Raw genomic sequence first — 19,655 nt, 5'->3', positions numbered from 1 at the left:
CTAATTTGGGCAGCCTCACTAAGCAAAAGACCCATGAAGGAGGTTAGGTCTGTCAACAGTTGTTCTCCCTGATAGCAAAATGGAAGCTACATGTCCAGAGACAGCATAACACAGAATAGCAGGGAAGGGCCACCCCCTTCATGCTTGTGAACATCCATGAGCATCTGGCCAGCCACCAACCACATTTATTTTTCTCCTAGGGCTCCCTTTGCACCCTCCCAGGAGGAAGAGAAATTACAGTTGTTTTCACCACCAGCTCTTTCTTTCCTAGACATCTTTGGCCTTTGCCACCTGATCCCCATTCTTCTTACTCAGTTCAGAATCAGTTGCTAGGAGGAACTATCCCCTTCTGTCTTCTCTTGCTTAGGCAATTTGGCTCTATCCTCCTGATCCCTCACCCCCGCTCTGTTTCTTTATCTGTCTGTCTGTCTGTCTATCTGTCTATCTATCTATCTATCTATCTCTCACATGAAGGTATTAAGCTTTAAAATGGGCAGCAGCTATTCAGTTAGCTACTTACCAGGTGCCTGCCTTCACCATCCATCCCTGTCTGCCCACTGGGAACGAACCCCATAAAGGCATTTAATGTTGCTAGACTTGCATGCTGGACACTGGTTTCAGCCTAGAGCAATAAAAAAACCAAATGTTTAAAAGTGGTGCCTGCTATGCATTGATTATTAAGGCTTTTTTAAAAAAAATTTAAAAAGCATTTCCAAAGTGGTGAGTGTTGCTACACTTGCCGAAAAGCCCTAGATTGAGGGCTGTCAAGCACCTGGCAGGCTGCAATACATGGCTGGTCATCTCTGTTCAACTTGGTGGGTCATGGGTTCTACAGATGCATTCTAGTGAGCTCACAGGAGCCATGGCTGACAGTGTTTTTGACAAGGTCCTTTATAAAGATTGCTTTGGGTGGCATTGGTTTAAATAGTACAGTGAGGCATAATGGCATAAAATAACATGAGAGAAGTGGAATGTGATGACTTGGAGGTAGCAGCCAGTCAATAAATAGCTGTTTGGTAGGTTAGTAGGAGTCACAGAGTAGAGTGAGATCAGAACTGAGAAGCTCTTGTGAGTATGAAAATCTTGTGACCAGATAGCTCTTGAACTGTCATCGGTGTGGTAGTTTAACCTGACCAGCAAGTATTGTAGGTGGTTTCTGTAGGCCTATCAATGTATCCTCCTGTTGCTGTCTTTTGGAATCTGTGGGCCTCAAGTTCACACTTCTATATACTTCTGTTAAGTAATTGCTAAGGACAGTATTAAGCAGTGGGAGACTTCCTGAGATGGTCATCCTCCTTTGCAGAATCAATGCAGTGGCTCCCTACAAACTATGATTTGCAAATCAAGAATGCAGGTGCTGCCTTCCTCCTCCCCTCTCCAGAGCAGAGGCGTATCTAGGGAAAATAGCGCCTAGGGCAAGCACTGAAATTGCGCCCCTTGTCCAAACATCCAACACCCATCTTTCAGATAACTTTCCCATAATATCAGCTGAAAAATACAAGTCAAGCTCGTTAATCTTTTAATTTTTCAAAAACAATTTAGAAAACTACAAATTTCAGTATGCTGGGGCTCATGAAATACCCAAATACTATGTGAAGGTATACTTGGAAAACTAATCTCTAATTCTCTACTATGCATTGTAGCATCACTATTACATAAGTTTCTAAAAGAAATGGAGAATTTGACTTTTCCCTATTTACTCTGAAAATAATTTAAAAATATGCAGAGTAAACTGTGTCACTGCTTGGAATATATTCTAGTATTTCAGAAAGACAGTTAAAATGAGAGAAAGAGAGCAAGAAACTCCCAGTGGGCCTTAATACTAAGGCTAATTAATACTAATTTCACACTGATTGAAAGACAAACTCACCATTAATAGCCATATTATTAAGACATCACATTTAACTCACTTATAACAAGAAGCAAAGAGCAAATGAATACAATCCTAGCTCATAAGCTTCAGCTCATTATTCACAAGCCCTGATTCTCTGTACATAGTGCCAAACTGAATATGTGTACAGTGACTTATATTATATTATTTTTTTTTAAAAAAAATACCTGTAGCCCCTAAAGGCTGTGGGGTGGGTCTGCAAAGGTTCCCGCTCCCCTCGCTGGCCTCTAGGGCTTTGCAGGGACCATTTGAGCATGTGTGGTGGCCATTTTTATACATATATAAGCCGCTGAAAACAAAATGGCCACTGTGCATGCTCAAATGGCCTCTGTGAGGCCTAGAATGGGGGCCTCACAGAGGCCATTTGAGCATGCACAGTGGCCATTTTGTTTTCAGTGGTCATTTTTTAAAAAAATTAATTTTTAAAAATGGCGCCCCCCTTCAAGTGGCGCCCGGGGCACGTGCCCTGCCTGCCCTACCCCTAGATACGCCCCTGCTCCAGAGTGACTCCCTTACATGCCTTCCTTCCCATCATTTAACCATGGTTTTTGTATTATAAGTGCGCCCTCACAACCATGTTCATGAAAATCAGGTTCCCTTTGAATCTACTGTTGCCAAGTTTACTTCTACCCATTGTTTGAAACCTGGTTTATGGCAGGAAGAAAAGGGAGGAGGAAACAGCCCCAGAGAGGGGAAGCGGCAGCTTGTAAGCCCATGATCTCTCCCTGTGGTGTCACTGTGCTTGAGAGAGCAGGATAATTACATCTGCACAGGGCCTATCTGTCTCTTCCCCCCCACCACCACCACCGCACCATTTGAATTATACAAGGGCTGTTTCCATCTCAGAGCCAGCATAGTGACAGCTTCCGAGGTAGATAGCTGTCATGCATAAATCCCACACAGATGGCTGAACCTGGGACTTGGAGGTAACACTTAGATGAGCTCTCATTGAAGTAGTGCGGCTGCTGTTATAGATGTGTTTCTCTCCTCTCTGTATTCCTTCCATCTATCAACTCCATCCCTCCCAATTGATAGTTGTCTTACTGCTCTTCTGGAATGTCGGGAGGCAGCCTCCACTGGGAACAAGGCTAGTGGTTGCTCTGTTAATTCTTTTGATAGGGGACACTGATTTGCCATGTGCTTACTACAATTCACTGTGTAGTAAGATTGCCTTTTTATTCTTGTCCGCAGTGCGTAAGCAAGAAATCATCAAGATAACAGAGCAGCTGATTGAAGCAATCAACAATGGAGACTTCGAGGCTTACACGTAAGTGAAGTAGTATAGAGGGTGCTATACTCTTTCAAAATTACTTTGACTAGTCTGATAATGGGTCAGAGAAGACTATCCCCCAGGCCCCGAGCCAGACACTTGTGGCGTGGAGTGTTGCAAAACAGCTAAAATCAAACGCAGGTGCCTTAATGCATTTACATTTAAAAGTCATTGGATTTATTAAACTGTAATAAAGTAAAACTGAATTTCACATGGCACATGTTTGTCAATCAATCCAGTGACTTTATACTAGCTGACCAGAACACTGGAAAATAGGGACAGGTTTGTTCCTTCTTGAATAATGGGGTAGAATCCTACCTATATGTGTTTCCTCCTACGACTATAAGCAAATAGCCTGCAGGTTTCATGTCTGTTTTTAATGAAAGCTGCATATTCCACTCCTATTCCCCATGGCTATGGTCTGATTCTGCAGCCAATTCAGACAACTGCTTCTCTTTTGCTCTTGGCATTTGCTTCAAGAAACAAGTATCTCTAGTTGTGGGGATCTGAGAGAACCTCAGATGTGAATTGGATGTAACAAGTACAGCACTGTTGATGTGACTGCAGATCACTTGAAGCAAATGCTATGAGTGGTGTGAAGGCCTTGCTGTAGGTTTACTGGTTCTGTGGAACTGGGCCATCACTCAGTAGTAGAGCATAGGAACATAGGAAACTGCCATATACTGAGTCAGACCATTGGTCTATCTAGCTCAGTATTGTGTTCACAGACTGGCAGCGGCTTCTCCAAGGTAGATATAAGATATAAGTTTATTCGATCATTGACCAGCAAACATTTACAATAAACCAGTACGTATTTTACAAATAATATAACAAAACCTGGCCATAACAGAAATAATATCAGTGTCCTCATTAGTTAAAAGATAATTTAAATAAAATTCATCAGACCGGCCAGGTAAATTGTCTAACATAGGAGATAAAAGTCTTAAATGGGGTTCCCTATAAAAATCACAATAAAGAATAACGTGCGAGGTGGATTCTATAACCCCGCTTCTCCAAGGTTGCAGCCAGGAATCTCTCTCAGCCCTATCTTGGAGAAGCCAGGGAGGGAACTTGGAACCTTCTGCTCTTCCCAGAGCGGCTTCATCCCCTGAGGGGAATATCTTGCAGTGTTCACACATCAAGTTTCCCATTTATATGCAACCAGGGCAGACCCTGCTTAGCTATGGGGACAAGTCATGCTTGCTACCACAAGACCAGCTCTCCTCTTCATAGACCAGCTCTCCTCTCCTCGTATGCAAAGCATCTGCTTTGCATACGGAAGGGCCCAGGTTCAATCCTTGGTAGCATCTCCAGGTAGGGCTGGGAAAGACTCCTGCCTGAAACCTTGGAGAGCCACAGCCAGTCAGAGTGAGAGCAGCCAATACTGAGCTAGCTGGGTCAATGGAAGCATAAGGCAGCTCCTTATGTGCCTATGCCTGTTTCTGGACAGTAGCACTTCAGGCCACACAAGAGGGTGGTGGGTGGGCACACACACACCCCTAACATATCAAGGAGCAGGGCTTTAGCAAAGTCCCTACCTGCAGTCTGGTCTACCCTAAACACAGGTAGACCACCTCGGTGACAACTAAACCTTCATCTCAGTAGTATTTAACTGCCTCAGTTAGAGAAGAGATTTGTTTGATGGCTATATAGCATCTTTATCATGAAACTTTCAAAGTCCAAAGTCAGTTTGGGTACAAGTTGGCACATCCATGATAAGCGAATCCATTTGTTCACTCTTGTATGGATTGTTTTGCACATGTCCTGAAGTGGCAACTTAAACTGAGTTAAGGGTTTACTAGTCTCCTAATCAGGGAACAAAGGGGTGTACCCGGAGCACTGCTCATGTACTGGAATCTGCATTTACAGGAATAAATGCAAACCACCTTAGGAGCTGTTTAGGAGCACTTCAGTAATATTTACACTCTTCCTGTTGCATACAGGTATGCATTCATGCACACACACAGACACAAATAGGGGGGGGGAAATTCCCAGCAAAAGACTTCAAGTTCCTTTCTTCCTACCTCCCTTCAAATCCTTGTTAACAGTGCCTGCTCTCTGCCTGAGAAGCACTGCCCCAGAATAGGAAGAAAAGTCCATCCTCTGTAGACTTGACATTAGGCATCTTGACAAAGGGTGGGTAACTCTGGCAATGGTCTCTCAAAGCAATTCAGAAGAAGAGGTATGTTCTCTTTTAGAGTACATATTATTCCTCTCTCAATTTAACTCATTTCAGAGTAGAAAGGAGGAGCTAGGAAAAGCTAAACGTTCAAATCTGCTTGTAAGATTATGGCCTGATTGAGACCACACTAAAGCATATTTAAGCCCTGTGTTGTCAGCTCTGCATCCCCTTAGGAAGATTTTTCTCTGGAAGGACAGCTGATAGAAAATAAATCGCTATTTATAGCCATTGGGTGGGAAGTTTCAGGAAATGTTATGTTCCAGTGGGGAAAAGCACTGCATTTTCTTTGGGTGAGTCAGTATCAGACATCCTCTGTTCTGTAAAACAGGAATGATAGTAACATGGTTGGGTATCTGTGATATTATGGTAGGTAAGTTGAAAAGCACATATAGAGAATGGGATAGAAATGTACAAGTCCCCCACCCCTCAAAACTGTGGAATACTTTCCTTCCGACAAGATTTCCTTCCTTCAAGATCTATCTTGTCATTCCAAGAGAAGGTAGGAACAGGAGGAGACTCCTAGTTTTGAAGCCTCAGATTGCTTGTGACTCTGGAGATGGGAGGATAACATTTGAAGTAGTGCAGGCTTCTGCCTCTGTACAGGGAAGCTCCCTAGGAAACCTTCTGCATCAAAACTGTACAGTGTTAGTAGTCCGTGTGGTGTAGGTATTTGACAAATGATCTTGAAGATTAGATGCCAACTAGACAGGATGACTTTCTGTGTTGTAGGAAGATCTGTGATCCTGGGCTGACCTCATTCGAACCAGAAGCACTGGGAAACCTCGTGGAGGGGATGGACTTCCACAAGTTTTACTTCGAGAATTGTGAGTGGAGGGTAACTGGCAACACCAATATGTCCTATTGACCTTTCTGCCCAAGTAGGAAAAAGCTGTGGTCCTTATGAGGTTTCAAGACCAGGTTTGAGCTAGATGTCAGTGGGGGGTTTATTGTTACAGTGATTACAGTAGTGATTAGGTGAGCCTCTATATTCTTCTAGAAATGCTTCCCAATTTCTTCTTATTCAAGTTCCTTCCAAGATGTTGGAGTTTCAAGTTACTTGGCCTTGTTTCAGAACTGGGACCGCTGCATTAGGAGTCCTCCATTTGTTCCTTGTGTGTCTTTTAATTTCTGAGTCTGGTACACAGCACTGTCCCTGTGCAGTTTGCCACAGCTTTCAGTTCATTTGTCTCTCCCCACCCCCGCCCCGCCCACATGCACATTGATAAAACATTGCAGAAAGCAAACTTCTTGATGCTGTATATATAGTTTCACGAAGATTCCTTCTTAAATTACTTTTGTAATTGTGTACATTTTGTAATGTGCATGTGCTAATCAGCAACACAGCGAGGAGAGAAGGTACAGATGAACTGAAGGAAATAAACATTGTGGCAAACTACACATTTCCCAGTTCTGGAATTCTAAGTAAGCCAGAGTTTAGGGGGAGTGAAATGCAGGGCAGGGAGAGCCCATAAACCAGGGGAAATCAGCTCATCCCTAGTGATCTTTCTGTCTTTGGACTACCTTTAGAAAATGCAGTTTGATTCAAGTTGGAGCATTTTGGTTTGTTTCTTTACAGGAAGCAATGTTGTTGCCCATAAGGCATAAACACTGTTCAAATAAAAGACATTGCAGCCTCCCTGACACACTTTAGGAGAACATACATACATACATACATAGGAATGAAGGCGAGATGACACAGCTTTGAAGGATACCCCTTGTATCCCTTCCTCAGCCATCCCACACACAGGACTGTCCTCAGAGAGCCGTGGTGGGGTGCGGGGCCCGGGGCAAATCAGCCAGTGCAGGGCCCGCTTCCAGTTAATTCTAATAGGGGTTAAAAGAGCGGGGCCCGGGACAGTCTCCCTGCTTGCCATGCCCTAAGGACAGTCCTGCCCACACATTTATTTTAGGGTAATTTTAGAGAGATGGAATTTCCCTTGTGGCAAGCAAATCAAACATCTGGGGAGAAAAAGGTAGCTGAGCAAAGTGAGCATCATAATTGAGACCCAGATCCTAGCTGCTGCATGTTACACCTGTCGCATGAAAAGTAACCATGTGTAAGCCAGGAAACAGTTGAGAATTCTGAAAGGCTTCTCCCAGAAACAGGCAAAGGAAGCTTGACAGAATAGAGCTGCTGGACCATTCCTTCCATCCTAGGTTACCTTATTTCTCCTTAGTAGCTCATTTCGCCAGGGATAGGGAGGAAAACGTAGGAACAATTAGTTGGTAATCCCAAGTAGTCAAGCAGTGGGGGAATGGGACAGCCGTTCCTTTTCCATTTCCTCTTTGTCTGCCTCCAGAATTCTTGGGAATCGGCGCCTGGCTTATGCTTTTCAGAGGATGGGTGAAATATGTATCCAGGATCTGAAGTACTAGCAGCTGAAGTCACTTGGAAGCCTCCAACATACCTTCTATAGCATATCAAACATTTAGTATGACTTCCTGATCAGGATTTTGAGAATCCTGTATTTTCCTGAGACTGGAGCCAGACAACCTCTACTGAGGTCTCCTGGCCAACTCCTAGTGTTAAGCTTTCTCTTTCAAAAGAAGTTGCAGCTGTGAGTCCCACCGGTGAATTCTGAGAGTGTTCCTACATCTAGTGTTCCTAAATGTAGGAACACTACATCTTCCGGTAGAAAAGGGGATAAAATGAGTCTTTTTGGCTTTATGGTAGGTTTCTGAGGTGTTATTATTATTATTTGGATAGACAGATAAACTTTATTACGATTGTAGATCAGACTGTACAACAAAAAACATTACATAAAACTAGAGCGTATATTATTATTTGGAGGAACAAATATACTCCTGTTCCTCCAAATAATAATAGTAATTTGGAAAATAAAAGCTGGCAAGTTCACTGGAATCTTTGTGGGTTGGGATGCTGTATTTCAAACTGACTAGGATGAGAATGAAGGGATGGATGGTACATTAAACAAGGCAGCCAGAGCAGTAACTGCACAGAACTGTTTCTCTTGGTGAATCCTGACGGTTTTACATGTCTCCTCAGTACTGTCCAAGAACAGCAAGCCAATCCACACCACCATCCTGAACCCCCACGTTCACGTTATTGGCGATGATGCTGCCTGCATTGCCTACATCCGCTTGACACAGTATATTGACGGCCAAGGCCGGCCTCGCACCACACAGTCTGAAGAGACCCGCGTCTGGCACCGCCGTGATGGCAAGTGGCTGAATGTCCACTACCACTGTTCTGGGGCTCCAGCAGCTCCGCTGCAGTGAAGCTGAAACATGGGTATGTTTGGCCAGAAGGCCCATGAATACGGAAAGATGTCTGCAACGGAGAAAGTGTTTGTGAACTGGCTGGCTGAGCTATCACAGAATCATCTGTTTGTTAAGGTTTGGGGGTGGGTGGATCAGACAAAAAAGCTGGAGGTCCTGTTTTTTCTTCTACATACTAAATCAAAAGTAAAAAAAATGTGGGAAAGTAAAAATCCATTGAAAACAGCTGATTTAAAGTAGGGGAAGTGGGAGAGTCTGGAGAAGGCAACGCATGACGGGGAACTACAGAGAGACTTGCAGTTCAAATCACTTTGCTAAATAGTTTGACTTCAGCCACTATTTCCCAGCAATGATGCTCAAAGCATTCTGAATGCATCAGACCAGATCCTATCAGGCTGAGGATATTGCAAGTCAAAGGCTTGTTTTTCAGACCGGCAACCCTGATCAGGAAGCTTAAGAGGGGTCAGTGAGTATTGCCTCTGGTCTATTGGTATAAGGAGGCACCCTTGACTGGTGTGGCTGATCTCGCTGACCTTTCCTCTTACGGGCAGAGCTGGGTAAGACTGCACAAGCTTATAAGCAGAAGGGCATTCAACATCAAGTTAGGTTTTCCCTCCAGGAATGCAGGGCTAAAAGCCTCTTCCTCGGAGGCAGGGACCTCCCATCTGTTCCCAGTTTGGCTTCTTGCTTGTAATAGAGAAGCAAGGTTTTGGTTTTTTGGGAGCTCAGGAGCTCTTTAAAAAGTGTGTTGGAGGAAAAAAGTAGTGGAGGTGGAATAAACCCGGAAAGCCACTTCAGACATGCAGGAACAGGAAATAGCTCTTCTGGTCTCCCTGTTCCTCGCCCTCCATGCCAGGGAAAGTGTGATACAACCAACCTCTTTCTCAGATGCTCCCTTCACAGCACAAGAAGTGAACAAATTTCTTCCTCCCACTACGACCCTACATTTTGTAGCAGAGATCAGTGGAGCCAGTGGCTCAGCCTGTCAGGCACCATGGCAGAGAGGGACATTTTGTTGGGTACCATAGAGCAGGGATCCTCAACGTTGGGTCCCCAGATGTTCTTGGACTTCAACTCCCATAATCCCCAGCCAAAGGCCGCTGGGCCTGGGGATTATGGAAGTTAGTCTGAACATCTGGGGGCACAACATTGGGGATCCCTGCCATAGAGGATTCTAGGGATGTGCACGGTCCGGAGAAGTCCGGACCGGCACCAAAGGGGGGCCTTGTTTTTAGGGCGGGGAGGGCTTGCTTAGCCCTCCCGCCTCCTTGCCCCCGCCAACGCCCGTATTGTACAGTATAGGGGTGCTGGAAACCAGCCGCCCCGCCGCCGCCGCCGCGGCGAAATAACCCCTAAAACCAGCCAGCCCTCCCTCCCTCCCAGCTAGCTGTCCGCCCGCCCGCCCACCCACTCACCCAGTCGCTGGATAAAAAGCGAGAGGAGCTCCGGCACAGAGCTCCTCTCGCTTGGAAGGCCTCCAGCAGAATGGTGGCTTGCGCGCGCCGCAAACCACACCGTTCTCCGGAGGCCCGGTCTACCCGCCGGGAAAGGGCCGGGTAGACCGGGCCTCCGATCGCTGGGTAGACCGGGCCTCCGGCGATCTACCCGGCCCTTTCCCGGCGGGTAGACCGGGCCTCCGATCGCTGGGTAGACCGGGCCTCCGATCGCCGGAGGCCCGGTCTACCCAGCGATTGGAGGCCCGGTCTACCCGGCCCTTTCCCGGCGGGTAGACCGGGCCTCCGGAGAACGGCGTGGTTTGCGGCGCGCGCAAGCCACAATTCTGCTGGAGGCCTTCCAAGCGAGAGGAGCTCTGTGCCGGAGCTCCTCTCGCTTTTTATCCAGCGACCGGGTGAGCGACTGGGTGAGTGGGTGGGCGGGCGGGCGGACAGCTAGCTGGGAGGGAGGGAGGGCTGGCTGGTTTTAGGGGTTATTTCGCCGCGGCAGCGGTGGGGGGGCGGCTGGTTTCCAGCGCCCCTATACTGTACAATACGGGCGCTGGCGGGGGCAAGGAGGCGGGAGGGCTAAGCAAGCCCTCCCCGCCCTTAAAGACATACCCCCCACCCGGACCCGAACCAGGCAGGGCCGGACCGGTCCGGCAGTTCGGCCATTCTTTGGAATGGCTGCCGGACCGGTTCGGGCACACAACTAGAGGATTCGTGATGAGCTGGTGAGTGTTGCCAACTCCTGTTCAGACAAGAATACACTCTCATTCCCATTTATGCAGTGTCTCTGCCTTGCTACATTCTCTGGGCAATTGTCCATGGTGCCAGTTTTTCTTTTGGCTGAAGTCAAGATAACTGGTGCTGAAGAAGTCGCAATTTTCTCACCACAGTATGGGTAGGGTCTGCTTCTGAGGCAATACCATTCCATAACACTTGTAGCTTATTTCCATTGCCTCCTTCCTCCCAGGGATGATAGGGTGCCAACCCTTATTCCTAATCAGGTGGAGTTTATCACCAGATGTTTCTCTTAAGAAGGAAAAAGAGTATCCATCCTTCACCCCAAAAGAATGTGTGTGGCCCAATTTCTACAAAAAGTCTAATTTTAACTGCTTCTCCAGCCTCCGTTAAGAACTCAGTGGAATCAGAGCAGGTTCTTTTTGGTATTTTTTCTGTACACTCCCAGATTCCAACAGGGTGAAGGAAGAGGGTGATTGGACCACTAGACATCCTCAACCCAACAAACTATTTTCACTGGAGCATTTAATTACTGATGTAGGTCAATTATGCCCTTCCTTTCCAGAGGACCATCCAGTGCCTAAATCTAAATTTTTCAAGGCAAGCCTAGCTGTCAGTTCTGCTCCAGTCATGCACACACACCCCAGTGTAGAGTAAGCTTGCTAGGTTTAAACCACCACCACTTTTTTCAAGAGTTGTATGTTCCTCCAGAGGATATTATGTTAGACTTGACAATTCCTAAGAAAAATACTGCAATAACCACTGTTAACCTCAGAAGTAATCCTTCTCATTTACCAAAATTGCAGAGTGGAGATAGCACTTTGCAGAGGATTTGCTTGTCTGCAGCAGTACTAGGTGCATCTTATACTAAGACATTTTCTTTTCTTTTCTTTTTTGCCAGAACTACCTTTATGTGGGTAGTGCTTTCACTGCCATTTCTCATATCTCCAAGCAAGTTAAGGATGGCCTCAAGGGCATATTGTCTTTGTTGGACGTCTTACAGATGAGAACACATTTAGTCTCCAACACTGTGTCCAGGCACAGTGTGTGGCAACATCTCTGGAGAGTAGACATTTTTCCAAAGTCAGGCTTTCTTGTGTTTCTCTTGCTGCTTGGGGATCTTCTCAATGCAGAATTGGTTGTGACTAAAAATTAGAAAATGTATCAACGTGCCTGCTTGAAAAAATGAAGACAAAAAGCCTTATAGCCCCAACATTCCCTATGTCCCTCTCATCCAATCTAGCCATACTATAGTAGGAAATGTAACCAGGCGATTGGCTCCAAGCAGAATGGTGATTGTGGGAATTAAGTGTTCTAGTAAGCAGTTTTCTTCCTCCTGACTAGAGGATTCACTCGGCCTTCACATCTCCAGTGAGGAGGAGAAGTTCGAAGTTTGTACACCCTGGGAGAGAATACATATTAGACAACTATGTTATGAAAGTGGTGTTGGAAATCTACACCTAGAGTTCTCTCGTATCTCTTTGAGTTGGTTCGTCCCCTTCACCATTTTCAAACAACTTTAAAAGGCATGCTAAAGTTTCCAAGGCTATGTCTCCTAGACACAGAGCTCATAAAGCTCATGCCAGATGAGGAGTGCTTCTAGAGGATGTTCTCTTTACTTCACCACTCCAAAGAAATCAGGACATCAGAGCAATTTTACATTTGAAGAGAGTAAACACGACCTTTGGGGTGGAGACTAGTTCCATTTTTGCAAGCCTGAGTCACCAAGACTCCGTATAATCAGTAGACTTTGCAGAAGCTTCTCTACATAGCCCCTGGATCACAACTAGAGATCCAGCTCAGAGATCCAGAAATGACCTACCAGGGCCAGCAGCTTGGATATCGGTAGGACTTTTTTTCAGGGCAGGGGACAAAGCCAACAATCCTATACCCTCCTTGGTAGTGACATAATGGTAGTGACATTCCCTTAGGGGATGGAGCCGCACTGGGATTCCATCTGGGAAGAGCATCTAGGTCCCAAGTTCCTGTCCTGGTATCTCCAAGATAGGGCTGAGAGAGATTCCTGCCTGCAGCCTTGGAAAAGCCAATGCCAGTCTGTGTAGACAATACTGAGCTAGATGGACCAAGGGTCTGGCTCCGTAGAGAAGATTGCAGCTTTCACTGCCTTGTTCAGGGCACTCTGGTTCTTTGTTCTGTTCACCCCATAAGGCTTGGTTCTACGGTGAGCCATTTATACATAGACTATGTGCCTTAGTATTAACTGTAGTAGTATGAGATCATCCTAGGATTAATGGAGATTCTGATGGGGGCACAAGCAGCTGGATTGAACCTGGAGATGAGTGGGTGCATTACTTGCAAGTTTGGCCACTATATCTTATTAGAAAAAACAAGCATTCTTTAGATGGCCGGAAGGATCTTGAATCTCCCTAGAAATCAAGGAACTGACCTAAATTAAAAATTGCTGCCCATTCCTTTCAGAGGAAAGCCTGTCTTGTTGGTTAAGGGATTGCATTGTACTAGGAGACACCACCTCAAACCTGCAGGTTCCAGAAGATATTCTGGGGCACAACTGCTTCTGCAGCCTTCTGAGAGGACTCCGCTGAAGAGATCTGTAGGGCAACCTCTTGGGTCTTAAATAGCCTATGAGGCTAAGGTATCAAACCCCTTGATTGAGGTTGCTCTTGAACACAATCCTAAAGTGTCCCTGGGATGAATAGTTTGCAGGCTATTTGAGTGTGGAGGACTAGTTCCTATTCTGTGATGCACAGTTTTTATCTATCACAGTGTTGAGGCCTCCCTGCTTACAAGGGGAGAAAAGGAAATTCTTACCTGGCAAATATTTGTAGGCAGGAGAGCATTCGACTCACCCTGATAGTTGTTTGAATCCTGGTCTGACAGGTTTGCTGTCCTTTGTTCTGAATATCTTTTTGCAGAGGAAGAGCCATGTCCTACTGTCTATCAAGATACTGGACGTAGCTGTAGTGTTTCTAGTGGCAATTCTATGTCGTGGCCACTTTGTGTGCAGTTGTCTCTGTTCTTCATTGTTTCAGTGTAAACACTGCTTAGCTATCCTGGAAATCGGTAGGAGGTCCAGTTTCCCAGGCAGAGCATTTTAGCTTTGCTTCCCACTAATGGTGTAGTGGGGAAGCAACCTGCCTAGAGAGCAAGAGGCTGTTGGTTTAAATCCCCGCTGGTGTGTTCCCCAGAATATGACTGTGCTGAAAGGCATCATCTCACACTGTGTGGGAGATGGCAATGGTAAACCCCTCCTGTATTCTACCAAGAAAACCACATGGCTCTGTGGTCGCCAGGAGTCAACACTGACTCAACGGCACAATCTTTCCTTTCTTTTCCCACTCCCTAGAGGCTGGGCCTAGCCCAGTGTTAAATATCTTCTTGTCCTCAAGAAGAACTGGAATTATTCAGGTAAGAATTTGCTATCTGCTGGACACCAAAGACCCATTGTGTGAGCTCAATGAACCTTGGACATGTTTGTTTAAAAAAACAAAAACAAAAACCTTCAGATACAAAACACACCCAACACCTAGAACTGGTTGCAGATTTCGCTCTGACAGCTACAGAAGAATGCTAGAAATGGCACAGGGAGACAACTCAAAACTGTAAGCCCACACAATAGGGAAAGGATTAAGTTTTGCAGGAGCTAAATATTTAAGCTCCAGGGAAGGAGCTTATCTCTAGCTGTTTGCAGTGCCAGGTTACAAGCAGCACCACACTCTGATGCCCTTCATCTATGCCTTGGTCTGCAGTTACAGAGCTAGAACAAGGCCAGGTGTATAGCGATAGGCCGTCCTTCCCCTATTCTGCTAATTTCTGAATTCATTTGAAATCTCCAGTGGTGGAGGGAATGCAGTAATGCTGTGCATGCTAAGCGAACTCTTCGTAAATTATACTTTTTCTGCATCTGGGCATGTACCCTCCCAACTTCTTCTATCCTGTTCTTTTAAAGAAACCACTACAATTTTCTCACAGTTTAAAGGTGCAGGGAACAGAGATAGCAAGGGACCATTTCGGGTTGTGAGGAGCTCCAAAAGGATCTCTCCAACATGGGGGAGTGGGTGACAAAATGGCAAATGCAGTTCAGTTGATTTACAATGCAAGTGTAAAGTGAGGCATATTGGGCAAAAAACTCCAACTTCACATATACACTGATGGGATCTGAGCTGCCGGTGACTGACCAATAGAGGGATCTTGGGGTCATTGTGGACAGCTCATTGAAAGTGCCGACTCAATGTGCGGCAGCTGTGAAAAAGGCCAATTCCATCCTAGGGATCATTAGGAAGGAGATTGAGAATAAAACTGCTAATATTAGAATGTCCTTATACAAAGCGATGGTGTGGCCACACTTGGAGTACTGCGTACAGTTCTGGTCGCCACATCTAAAGGACATTGTAGAACTGGAAAAGGTGCAGAAGAGGGCAACCAAGATGATCAGGAGCCTGGAGCACCTTCTTTATGAGGCAAGGCTATAAAACCTGGGGCTTTTTAGTTTAGAAAAAGATGGCTGTGGGGAGATATGATAGAGGTCTATAAAATGTGGAGAAGGTTGATAGAAAATTTTCTCCCTCTCGCATAACACTAGAACCAGTGGTCTTCTCATGAAATTGATTGCCAAGAAATTTAGGATCAACAAAAGGAGTACTTTTTCACACAACTTGTGGAATTCTCTGCCACAAGATGTGGTGACACGCGTGCGGGACTTCCAGCCATATCCGACCAACAGGGTGGCAGGGAGATACGCTACCGCCCCAATCAGCTACCGCCCCGACGCCAGTGGGTTGAAACATTTGGTGGAACTCTATGTGAAACAGGATGCTGGACTAGATGCACCTTGGGCCTGATCCAGCAGGGCTGTTGTTATGTTCATGCACTGTAGCATACTTGGTTGAGATGGTACATATATAATGCTGGGCAACCTTGATCTTGCATTCTTCCCCTCTCCCACCAACCACCCCCCCACCGGCAGCACCTTCTCTCTGGCTAATTCCCCTTGTCCTTTCTCCACTGACTGCTAACTGTGGATAAGCATTACGTTAGCACTACTATTATGCACCATGAATACTAACTAGGGTTCATCCTTATCTAGAATTGGCTAACCAGCTTCCAATTCTACTTAAGCAGGAGGGGGCAGACTCTTGGCTAGTATATGCCATAGTTAACTTCAGTGTTCAGATAACCTGTTGAGTGGGTGATTATTATTATTTTTATTTTTATTTTTATTTTTTTAAGAGGGGGGAAATCTGCCTAATTGTGCTGGCTACTCAGTAGCCCTAGCCCTTCCTCTGACAGAGATACAGAACTGAACAACTGATTCAGAATTGCACAGATTGCACAGAATTGTATACTGATCTGTTACATGTTATTCCAGGGTGGGTTGGTTTTATTTATTTATTTATTTATTTATTTATTTATTTATTGTTGACGTTATATACCGCCTTTCATTAAAAACAATCTTCTTTGTTCCTTCTTTATTGGGTTCCTTCTTTATTGTGACGAGAACATTCAGATTGGTAAATCATTGTAGGGAGCACACCTTCCAACTATCATTTGCCTCATAGGGTATGAATGCATCCCCTCAAATTGAGACGTTCCAGCTTCAGTCCAGATGTGCCTATTTAGACCTCAGAGCTCCTTGTGTAAGCTGTTTCACTAACTTGGCTGTATTTCCCTTCTGTTTTCCCACCCTTCAAATGTGTCCCCTCTTTCTGTCTGCAGCCGCTTTCGGAGATACTCAGCGGGAGGGCAATATCTTCTCAGCAAGCAGCTCTGGAGTGCCTGAATTACAGCGACGGTCATGTTCGTTTTGACGTTTAAAAAAATATGAATTACAAACCGGCAGCAGCCAAATGCACGAAACCCTGCATGAATCTGATGCTCCGGGCGCTGCCGCCTTTCTGTTGTTTTTCCATGGATCCATCGTGTCTGTTTCTGCTGTACGAAGGTGTGTTTTAAATCTTGAGAGAAACCCATATTGTTTGTATAGAAGAGATCATCATCCATGACGGAGTGTCCAGCGCCTCCTCTCCAGGTCTGATGATGGGGCAGCAGCTGGAGCATCTTTCAGAACCGGAGCAAAGAAGAGGGAGAGAAGGCAGCTTGGGCAGCAGAATGCTGAACTCTGTAAAGGCACGGTGGGAACTAACATTGCGTTCAGGCTATGCTGCAACTTTAATCAATGAGATGTGGCCGGCGGGGGGCTCCCCAGGGCCAGCATAGAGAAAAGGGGCAAAGTGGAAGGAGGACATTGCTCACCCCTCTGCCATCCAGCAGACTGACTTGAGCCCAAGTGTCAGCGGTGGAGATGCAGCAGTCAGCTGATTGCTCAGCCACTGGCTCCAACTAATGGACTGCATAAAATGAACAAGAATGTTTTAAGGAACAAGTACGAGCTGGTTTAAAAAGCATAGGAGCTTGCTCTTCAGAGATGCACTGATTTTTAGAAACAGCCACTCCTTGGAGGTGTGAAGTCAGCTTATAAGGGTAAAGTTTAAGAGCAAAGATATATTAGAGGAAGAGAGTATATGAATGGCTTTTTATTTTATTTTATTCTGTTTAGAATAGATGGGATCCAGAGTGTTGCAGACTATGTGCTCCTTAGGAAACAGTTGGAAAACTTAGTGTTACATTCTGCCCTGAAAATTTGCACACACATGCGTTTTGCTTTCTGTACGGTGTGTAAATTAGTTTGTGTTTTATACTGAAATAGATATATATGCACCCCTACAATAATGGGGCTAGCTGGTTTTTCAGACTGATTTGTTTTCTGATTAACTAGCAAAGGGAGCCAGCAGCTTCAGGCACGTGTGTTGTTTTTTTTCCACTAGCCCAGTCCATCTGACATCATTGCTTTGTTTCCTCTTGTTCCATTGGATTTTTTGTAACCCTCCTTCCCATCCATGGTGGCATTTTTACTCAGTAAGCCATTGAATCAGAACCTCCATTTTGCTGTAGACAGAGGGTTCTACAGTTTCTGCTGCAGTTTCCTCTGGTAGAGAAGAAACCTTAAACACTCCACATAGCTAGTGGGCTTCCATTTTGCATTGCCCCATTCATCTCTTTTGCTACTAAGGAGAGGGATCCATGTTGTTTGTTCCCTATGTGGGAAACATTTAACAGGTTTAAATTCAGACCATTGGTTTATCTCTTTCTGAGAAGAAGTGAGATGGAAGCTGCCTTAGGCTCACTCAATTTTTGAATTCAGATTTTACGCCATAGCTTTCTGTGCATCCCGTCCAGAAGGGGTACCAAAGCTTTTTTTTCTTTTTTTGCATGCCCAGTCACTAAATTTGGGGACATGGATTCCAGAATGTTTGCTGCCCAGATAGTATTGAGCAGAATAGGAGGGAGTCAACTTTTTAATAGAGTTGAGTACAATAGAAAGTTATCACTTGATCCCATGGAACAGAGTGATGGAAGGAAGGGGATGAATTTCTGCTCTGTAAATTGACATCCCAGCTTCTGAGCCTGATAAAGAGAAATAGCGAGTTCAGTCCCACATCATTTATCCTAGCTTATTCCCTGTGCAGGAAAAAGGCATCCACCCTTTGGAAGGTTTGTGCACACAAACCTTCCTCCTTCCTCTTTCAATCTCAATCAGAGTTAATGAAGGGAGGAGTGGGGAAGGAATGTTGTTACAAAGACTAAACTAGATTTTTATATATGGAACATACTTAGACAGCACTAAGATATTGAATGAGGTAACAAAGAAAAGCCTTGATAATTTTTTTCAGGGTTTTTAAAAAAACAATAAAGCCACAAAGTGAGGAATGGGAAATTAGTTATGCAGCCTTTTTAAAAGACAAATTCTGCATGCATTTAGGTCTGATCTTTCCTTGTCTCTTTATCTGACAACTATTAATGATAAACCCTCTGTATTAAGTATCTGCATCCTTCAAAAATGATTTTTTTTTTTGAACAGTTTGAGTTGGGGTTTTTTGTCTTTGTTTTTGCACAGTCTTTAAGACATGTTCTAATTTAATGAGAACCTTAGCTTGGTATGGCCATTATCAAACACAGCTATAGACCTTAGCATTCTTAATATTCTCTTATGGGGTTAATGTAAGCATCTATATAATATTATATCATGTTTTAAACAGGAAATGGAAGATGTTTGATGCAAAAATTTTGCATGATAGAGAAATAATTGAAAACAAGTTAGATTTTTTTTCCTGAATGTTGGTAGAACCTTCATAGCTTTGTTATAATGAAACCTTGAACTGAAAATATTTAATAAAATAACATTTAAATGGTGCAAAAGGTCAGATGATAGTCTTATATTCTCCTGAGTTCCTGGGAAAATGGGGCTTGGGACTGTTCAGACACACTCTGCTTTCTTGAATCTGCTTATGTAGGCAACACATTCATTGATATATTGTTCGTGATGAAACTGCTTAGTTTGAGTGAATATTATAGATCACCTTGAGAAAAAGGATAAATATTTCAACAAAGCAAATTATGCCTCCTAAAATAAGAGGTTCAATAGAATCTTTTTAAAAACATTTCTGGCTTTTATATCATTTCAGTCATGATGCATCTCTTGCCTGTTTATGGGGGACAAGCTTAGGTGTGATGTTTAGTTTAATGTTTAATTACACCAAACCTTGTGGTAAAATAAACACTTGAAATACACCAGAAGCAGGAAATCTGCCAGGGAGGCGGTTGGACCATTAGATGACAGGACAGTGAAAGGGTTGCTTAAGAAGCAGGCGCAGAGCCAGCCAAACGGCGGCTCCTCTAGTGACATCCCATGCTTGTGATGTCACGTGCACGGGAGTGTGGCTCGAGCTTCAGAGAAACCGAACGAGCTCTTGCCCTGTCCATTTCAGACAGCCTTTATTTCCCTTTCCGTCCAGCAAGGGGGGGAGAGAGAAATAAATGCTATCAGGCAGCAAGCACTGCCTGAAATGGACAGGGAAT

The 19,655-nt window shown here is 44.7% G+C and overlaps 1 protein-coding gene across 24 annotated transcripts in view; it reads left to right on the top strand.

Moving 5' to 3' along the window:
- Window positions 1-19,000, top strand: part of CAMK2G (calcium/calmodulin dependent protein kinase II gamma) — a 263,893-nt gene extending 244,893 nt beyond the window's left edge. For all 24 annotated transcript variants that reach the window (XM_053310722.1, XM_053310719.1, XM_053310724.1 and 21 more), the window contains 4 exons: window positions 3,083-3,158; window positions 6,073-6,167; window positions 8,351-8,596; window positions 16,455-19,000. In XM_053310722.1, coding sequence (XP_053166697.1) covers window positions 3,083-3,158; window positions 6,073-6,167; window positions 8,351-8,583 — 404 coding nt within the window. In that variant the 3' untranslated portion in view covers window positions 8,584-8,596; window positions 16,455-19,000. The remainder of the gene's footprint in view (window positions 1-3,082; window positions 3,159-6,072; window positions 6,168-8,350; window positions 8,597-16,454) is intronic.
- The last annotated feature ends 655 nt before the right edge of the window (window positions 19,001-19,655 follow it).

Source organism: Hemicordylus capensis, chromosome 3 (assembly GCF_027244095.1).
Source record: "Hemicordylus capensis ecotype Gifberg chromosome 3, rHemCap1.1.pri, whole genome shotgun sequence".
Taxonomy (NCBI): domain Eukaryota; kingdom Metazoa; phylum Chordata; class Lepidosauria; order Squamata; family Cordylidae; genus Hemicordylus; species Hemicordylus capensis.
Note: the sequence above shows the minus strand (reverse complement) of the source record. Positions and strands in the feature narration are given on the sequence as shown.